The sequence below is a fragment of the Sinocyclocheilus grahami genome, unplaced genomic scaffold (assembly GCF_001515645.1).
Source record: "Sinocyclocheilus grahami isolate Dianchi unplaced genomic scaffold, SAMN03320097.WGS_v1.1 scaffold103.1, whole genome shotgun sequence".
Lineage (NCBI taxonomy): Eukaryota > Metazoa > Chordata > Actinopteri > Cypriniformes > Cyprinidae > Sinocyclocheilus > Sinocyclocheilus grahami.
Window position 1 is genome coordinate 1,656,229 of NW_015505282.1, and position 8,307 is coordinate 1,664,535.

At 36.7% G+C, this 8,307-nt stretch overlaps 1 protein-coding gene across 3 annotated transcripts in view; it reads left to right on the forward strand.

Moving 5' to 3' along the window:
- The first annotated feature begins 5,843 nt into the window (after positions 1 to 5,843).
- LOC107588455 (EGF-containing fibulin-like extracellular matrix protein 1) overlaps positions 5,844 to 8,307 on the forward strand; it is a 20,136-nt gene continuing 17,672 nt past the window's right edge. Inside the window, exons 1-2 of one of the 3 annotated variants that reach the window (XM_016276558.1) lie at positions 5,844 to 5,917; positions 6,849 to 6,941. In XM_016276558.1, coding sequence (XP_016132044.1) covers positions 6,855 to 6,941 — 87 coding nt within the window. In that variant the 5' untranslated portion in view covers positions 5,844 to 5,917; positions 6,849 to 6,854. The other 2 variants (XM_016276557.1, XM_016276559.1) reach the window with 2 other exon arrangements.

An 8,307-nucleotide genomic window follows, 5' to 3' on the forward strand; every position in this document is an offset into this window, starting at 1 on the left:
AGGCAGTAATTAAAGCAAAAGGAGCCCCTACCAAGTATTGAGTACATGTACAGTAAATGAACATACTTTCCAGAAGGCCAATAATTCACTAAAAATGTTTTTTTTTATTGGTCTTATGAAGTATTCTAATTTGTTGAGATAGTGAATTGGTGGGTTTTTGTGAAATGTGAGCCAAAATCATCCCAATTAAAAGAACCAAAGACTTAAACTACTTCAGTCTGTGTGCACTGAATTTATTTAATACACGAGTTTCACAATTTGAGTTGAATTACTGAAATAAATGAACTTTTCCACGACATTCTAATTTATTGAGATGCACCTGTATATCATGAGTAATAATCACACAACAATCATATTTTATTATGAATAAGCATTTATTAATACAAATATTGAAAAAAACTTATTATAAAACTTTTTCTTCTATCACTTTCAATGTGGTTTGAATGAAGTCTGTGATTACTCGCAGTGATAGTCCCTAAGACAGTTCTTTTCATCTGAGAAGCACAGGCGAACATTGCACTTGCTACACAGTGTGTTTGTGTATCCATTATTGCAGTGTCCGCAACATCCTCTCTTTGTCTTTACTGGGAAATGTGCAATCATGTCTTTGCATACATCCAGTGGGGGGTGGTCTGATGATCTCTTGGCTGGGGGACTCACATCTGTTGAGGATGGTCTCTTCTGAGGATCCAAAGGGCTCCCTGATGTCACCTTCTGTGTGAATGTGTTCGTCTTCCCTGAAGATGGTCGCCCTCTCTTGGGTGTTGTGTTGTGTGTGTTCACCAGGATGAGAGAGGTTGCAAGTTGTGCCTGAAACTGTCTCCTGTTCAGTATCTCTTTCTTAGTCATCTTCAGAGCTTTACAGTCCCACTTGTAGAGGAGCCAGGCATTAATCACAGCAAGGATGATGGTGTGCCAGAAGATGTAATGTAAATGTACCAACGGTGGGATTTCATGGGGAACTTGTACTTGGCAGCAGATGAGCAGATAACTCTCTACTTATCATACTAAAAGGAACACATGCATCCCCCCAGAGCACGGTTCATATTCAAGACCATTCACACCTGTCCCTGAACAATGCAACAGGCTTCCCCCCAAAAAATCCAGAACATTCAGAGCCTGTTTTTCTATCTCCTAATGCTATAAACTGCTACTTGGGCAACACTCATAAAAAATCTCAGGATCATTTAGAAGTTAAAAAACAAACAAAGTTTGCTCTAGATGATGGAGTTTCAAATACCACATACAATTTATTCCTGTGTTTAATTATGGTCTAAGCTAAAAAGCTAAACAATTTAACAGAAAAACCCATTTAGAACTTAGTTACAATGAATCATCTAACAGTTTACATTTCAATTTGTGACCATGTGAGAAGTGCAGTGTCCTTATGTAATGTGTAAGGAGCACAGGCTATTTTGACTACCACTCTGGCCCCTATGTTGTAGAATTACAACATAGACTTAACAAGCTCTAAATCAAATTTGATTAATGTTTTCCAAAATAACTAAATATGTATGTGTTCTGGACATTGTAATAAACACAAAATAAAAGTAAAAGAATTTTACTTACTTGAATCTTAACAAATCCAGTCATGCAAAAAAAGGAGATGAGCTTGATGCGAAGTTTGCAGGTAGAGTGAGTTCATGGCCAGATGACCGGACCTATAAACACTTCTTCTATCCATTAACATTGTGAGGACAAACAATAGAACCCATTAACTATGTAAATGTGGTCTTATCATATTTTATTATGAATAAGCATTTATTAATACAAATATTGAAAAAAAATTATTTATAAAACTTTTTCTTCTATCACTTTCAATGTGGTTTGAATGAAGTCTGTGATTACTCGCAGTGATAGTCCCTAAGACAGTTCTTTTCATCTGAGAAGCACAGGCGAACATTGCACTTGCTACACAGTGTGTTTGTGTATCCATTATTGCAGTGTCCGCAACATCCTCTCTTTGTCTTTACTGGGAAATGTGCAATCATGTCTTTGCATACATCCAGTGGGGGGTGGTCTGATGATCTCTTGGCTGGGGGACTCACATCTGTTGAGGATGGTCTCTTCTGAGGATCCAAAGGGCTCCCTGATGTCACCTTCTGTGTGAATGTGTTCGTCTTCCCTGAAGATGGTCGCCCTCTCTTGGGTGTTGTGTTGTGTGTGTTCACCAGGATGAGAGAGGTTGCAAGTTGTGCCTGAAACTGTCTCCTGTTCAGTATCTCTTTCTTAGTCATCTTCAGAGCTTTACAGTCCCACTTGTAGAGGAGCCAGGCATTAATCACAGCAAGGATGATGGTGTGCCAGAAGATGTAATGTAAATGTACCAACGGTGGGATTTCATGGGGAACTTGTACTTGGCAGCAGATGAGCAGATAACTCTCTACTTATCATACTAAAAGGAACACATGCATCCCCCCAGAGCACGGTTCATATTCAAGACCATTCACACCTGTCCCTGAACAATGCAACAGGCTTCCCCCCAAAAAATCCAGAACATTCAGAGCCTGTTTTTCTATCTCCTAATGCTATAAACTGCTACTTGGGCAACACTCATAAAAAATCTCAGGATCATTTAGAAGTTAAAAAACAAACAAAAAACTACAAAGATACAGGGAGTTTCAGATACTGCTCTAGATGATGGAGTTTCAAATACCACATACAATTTATTCCTGTGTTTAATTATGGTCTAAGCTAAACTAAGTACAAATTTAACAGAAAAACCCATTTAGAACTTAGTTACAATGAATCATCTAACAGTTTACATTTCAATTTGTGACCATGTGAGAAGTGCAGTGTCCTTATGTAATGTGTAAGGAGCACAGGCTATTTTGACTACCACTCTGGCCCCTATGTTGTAGAATTACAACATAGACTTAACAAGCTCTAAATTAAATTTGATTAATGTTTTCCAAAATAACTAAATATGTATGTGTTCTGGACATTGTAATAAACACAAAATAAAAGTAAAAGAATTTTACTTACTTGAATCTTAACAAATCCAGTCATGCAAAAAAAGGAGATGAGCTTGATGCGAAGTTTGCAGGTAGAGTGAGTTCATGGCCAGATGACCGGACCTATAAACACTTCTTCTATCCATTAACATTGTGAGGACAAACAATAGAACCCATTAACTATGTAAATGTGGAACAGTTCATAGAGACAACATTTGACAGAAAAATCACTTCTTTATGTAATTATTATTATAGCATAGATGTAGACGTAGATATAAATTTGAAATGTATTTTATTACTTATTTTTAGTAATTATAAACGTTATTATTTAAAATAGCTTTCTTAAATAGTTATACATTAAATTGTATATTTAAGAGATTTGTATGATACAGTTAAATATACTGTTACAGTTATATATATATATATTTATATATAAATATAAATATACAGTTAAAGACCATACACTATTTAATATGATAATAAAATCTCGATTATCATTAAGACATTCCTCTCCCCTTCATAGACAGACTCTTTTTATATATTTTTGCTCAAATTAATTTGAGATTTTATTGAAAATATAAAGAGCTGCTTTATTTAAAAAAAAAAAATTAATGAAATCAGTTATTTTATTTTATATATTAAATTCTATATTTATTTTATTTGAGTTTGACAGATATATATGTATCTTGATTATTGGTAAGACATTCCTCTTACCTTTATAGACAGACCCTTTTTTATATTTTTTTATTAATTCTAGATTGTATTAAAAATATAATAAAATAACACTTCGTAAGAAAAACTGTTAAGATTTAGATTACAGTTTTAGATTACATATTTTTTAGTTAGTATAGTTTTATGATACATATTAATGATCTTAGATCATAGTTCGTGATTATTGGCAATAAAAAGACTCTTCCCCTCATAATCAGACTTTTTGTTTTTTAATTAATTTTAGATTTTACAAAAAAAATTAAGAAAATCTTAGAAAAACTGTTAAGAAATAAAACGAATAAAAACAAGTTTTATATATATATATATATATATAATTGTATATTTAATTTATTTTATGATACATGATCATATTTTATGATAACTGATCATAATATATATAATAATATAATTGTTATTTACTGGTAAGTGTCACGCCCCTGGACTGTTTGTTGTGTTCTGTGACCCAGTTTCTTCCCCATGTGTTCTGCTTCCCAGTTAATTAGTCATTCAGTTCACCTGTGTTTGTTAATTATCCCTTGCATTTAAGTTCGAGTCTGTGGGGTCTGTCCTTGTCCGAGATTGAACGTTAACCCCTGTGTTTCCAGCTGCCGAGTGTCGCTTCCTGGATATTCTGAATTAAAAGACTATTGTTGTTCATGTACTCCTGTTCTCCTCGTTCCTCGCTCCGCGCCTTAAGGGTAGTGTGACAGAATCTCGGACCAAAATACAGTTACCTCCGTGTCTCCCCTCCATTTTGTTTCTGAGTTTTTTCTCTCAGTGTTTTTGTTTCCATTGTGTGCCCATATGGATCCCCTCCTTCGCCCTGAATTCATCCTCCTCCTGCTGCTGGAGCAGGGGGAAAATTCGCTCGAGGGTCATACCAGACTGTTTCTGGCTGTGGCCCATCTCACCACCTACCCGGACGACACGCTCTGTGCGTTCTATGCCAGCCTCAACACCGTGTGCAGAGCGCCGTCGTCCGAAGATGGCCCTCGAGCGGAATTCGCCACCTTTGTGGAGTGGACACTGGTGAGAAATGGATCTCCATTCCCCGCCGGTTCCCAGGAGTATATCGCCACTCCCGACCCAGAGCCCAGCCCACCATATCCCCGATGCGCGGTGTGTGAGCCAGAGCCCGCTGCGACCGACGAGCTATCGCTAGAGAGAGTGACAGAGCTGAGGATCGCCACGGAGCCGTGACGTCAGTCAAGGTGTGTGAGCCAGCAACAACGCCTGCCACGAGGCAGAAAGCCACGGACGTGAGCGTGGAGAGGAGCTCCGCCCCCTGCACCGCAGCTGAGGGTGAGCTGAGTATGGTGGGGCATAAGTGCCAAAAGGACGAGGAAAGGGTTCCAGCCCCTGAATTCAGTTCAGAGCGCCCTCCAGTGCCCGCTCCTAGAAAGTATATTGTTTTGCATTTAAATTAGAGTCTGTGCTCTGTCCTTATCTGAGATTGAACGTTAACCCCTGTGTTTCCAGCTGCCAAATGTTACTTGGATATTCTGAATTAAAAGACTATTGTTGTTCATGTACTCCTGTTCTCCTCATTCCTCGCACCGCACCATAGGCTAAGTGTGACAGTACGACATTGGTCTTTACTTCATAGATTTTTTTTTTTTTTTTTAATTAATTTTAGTTTACTGAAAATATTAAATGGGTGTCTTAGAAAACAAATTAAGAAACAAAATGAAATCAAGTTGTTTTATGTATTAAACTCTATATTATTAATATTTTATTGCTTTTCCCCCATATACATACAATTTAATTAATAAAATAATTAATTAATAGATTTTTATGATAAATACAAATGATCATAGTATTTAAGATCAGAATTCTTAATATAAATCAATATAATTATAAACAAATAAAATTCAATCAACAGTTGATCACAGTATTTAAGATCACAATTCGTAATATAAATAAAATCAACAGTTATTTTATATATTAAATGACACATTTATAATGGATATAGAATAATGTTCATAGTATTTAAGATCCTAAATGAATTCTTAATTATTGGCAAGACTTGCCTTCATAGACCTCAGGTCTCTATCAGTAAATGTGTTGTAGGTCTAAATGTCTAGCAGTAGGTGGAGCCATATTCACTGCCTTTATATTCCAGCAAGAGTGTTGCAGTGAGAAAAAACACCATTTGACAAGAGAAAAATCTGCCTCTCATAACATGATCGCAGGCACCTCATGTGTGAGAGACTCCAGTGCTCCTCAAGCTACAGTGGAATAAATCACACAGGGTAAGATCCTTCACTCACACACACACACAATCAGGACTTTGGGGAAGACGGGGACAGTCCTGTTTGATAAGGTATATTGTTTATGCAGTTTTGGCATTGCATTATAAATTCTGTGCTCTGTTAATGATTTATGCATCATCTTGCTTGATAACTACAGTATAGTAACTGTTGTGCAACTCATGTAGAACAACTGTACTTTGTTTTACATATGCATGAAGAATGATTTATCTGGTTACATTGCATAAATATTTCATACTTTTGAATGACAATAGACTTCTGGCATGATTACATGAATAGGAGGTTTTGTTGAACAGAAAACAACCATTTCAACTGGAGTTTGCTGGAGGGCTTTGTCAGATAAATATGGTGTCTAAGTACTAGTTGGCACATGCCTTCAGTTGCACTACTTTTGAAATAGCCATAATAAGCTTGTACTGTAGATTTACGTGTATTATTTGAACTGGTTCTTTCTGACACAGTCTGGGAGGTTCACAACGAGCTTCCAGAGCAGAGATGTTCATCCTCAGGGGGGGAAAAAACCCATTAAATTCAATATTACAAGACTGAATTCGTCATGAACATTTCCCACAGTGTTGAAATGAGATCTGCTCTTGGTCTCAAATATGCTGGATATGGTCATTTGCACAAGGACAATGTGATACTTTTAAAAATGTGCCATGGCTGAATTGCTATGATGGACTGGGTGAGCGGGCACAGTTTGGACACTGTTGTTTTGTGCTGCAATGTGCTGGACTCTGCCAAGTGTCTGCAGAACCGAGCCAGGGTCAACAGCGGTTTCATTCAAACCAAACAATGTGATCTTTGCAACGCGGATGAAATGTAATTGGGGTTTAGGTGGAAATGGTGCAGATGCACGTGGGTTCAGTGATGACTTGTGAAAGCGCAAGCGTCTGTTTTCTCTGGGCTGCAGGTCACTATGTTGGGGATCAGCTTGTGTTTGAGTGTCGCCATCCACTTCGCCGTGTCTCAGGAAACCGAAGCTCAGGAGCCTGTCACATATACGGCAAGTAGAGCACAACACGCCACAGCCACTTAAGGGTGCTGCTTTGTGTTGTGTTTGCTTTATGCATGATTTTATTGGTTTTCTATAATCTAATCTTTACATAGACAGACAGACAGACAGATATCGGACAGGTGAATAGATAGATAGATATATAGATGGATGGATGGATGGTTAGATAGATAGATAGATAGATAGATAGATAGAGGACAGGTGTATGGATGGATGGATAGATAGATAGATAGATATTGGACAGGTGTATAGATGGACGGACGGACGGACGGACGGATAGATAGATAGATAGATAGATAGATAGATAGATAGATAGATAGATAGATAGATAGATACCCAGCTAGGAATGTTATTGTTCTAAGAATGTTCCGAGAAGAATGTTGCTATGCTCTGGTAATATTTTCAGCAACAAGTTTTATTTTAGTTCCCAGAATATTCTCCTAAAAGATAGGATAACATTCTCTAAAAACATTCTAAAAATGTTTATTGATAACATTGTTAGAACATTATCGTCTAACATTCCAATAAAGATTTAAGCGGGAAACTTTACATTCGACATTGAATGTGGACTCAAATGTTGCTCAGATGTCAAATTTAGTTTGAAAGTAAAAACCCAACCTTTGTTTGATGAAGCTCCAACTTCATTAAATAACTCCAAAAATAGCATTACTAGCTTCACTTATTATAAACCAGATTGACTTTATTTCTGTCAGACATTTACAAAAGGTCTTATTGAGATTAACAGAGGTTTAGATGTTGATGTCTGTTTGAAAGTAATAGTTTGGTTTTATGGTGACATAATAGTTTTGTCACCGTTGTGGTGATAAGTGTTTAGTGCTTTAGTTGGGCAATTTGACTCTTGACTTTTTGATGTTTTTTTTCTCTAGCTATGTTTGTTATGGCAAAAACAGCAAGAAAACATGTGATTAGATGATGCTGGTTACTTGCTGATGATTAAGATATCATCACATAGCAGTCTGATTATCTGATTTCACCTAGTCTAATCTATGGTATTAGCTGCACATTATTTATTACGGCAACTCAATGGTTTTACAGACCGAGATCCAGCAGAATTTTAATCAGATAATTTCAAGCATTTACTTAAAAAAAAACAAAAAAACTTTTTTATATCACACAAACATCAAGAATCAGTGTATGAATCTCAACAATGGTGACATGCTTCATGCTGCAATGTATTCTGGGTGCATCATGCAAAAGTTAGATAGATAGATAGATAGATAGATAGATAGAGGACAGGTGTATGGATGGATGGATAGATAGATAGATAGATAGATATTGGACAGGTGTATAGATGGACGGACGGACGGACGGACGGATAGATAGATAGATAGATAGA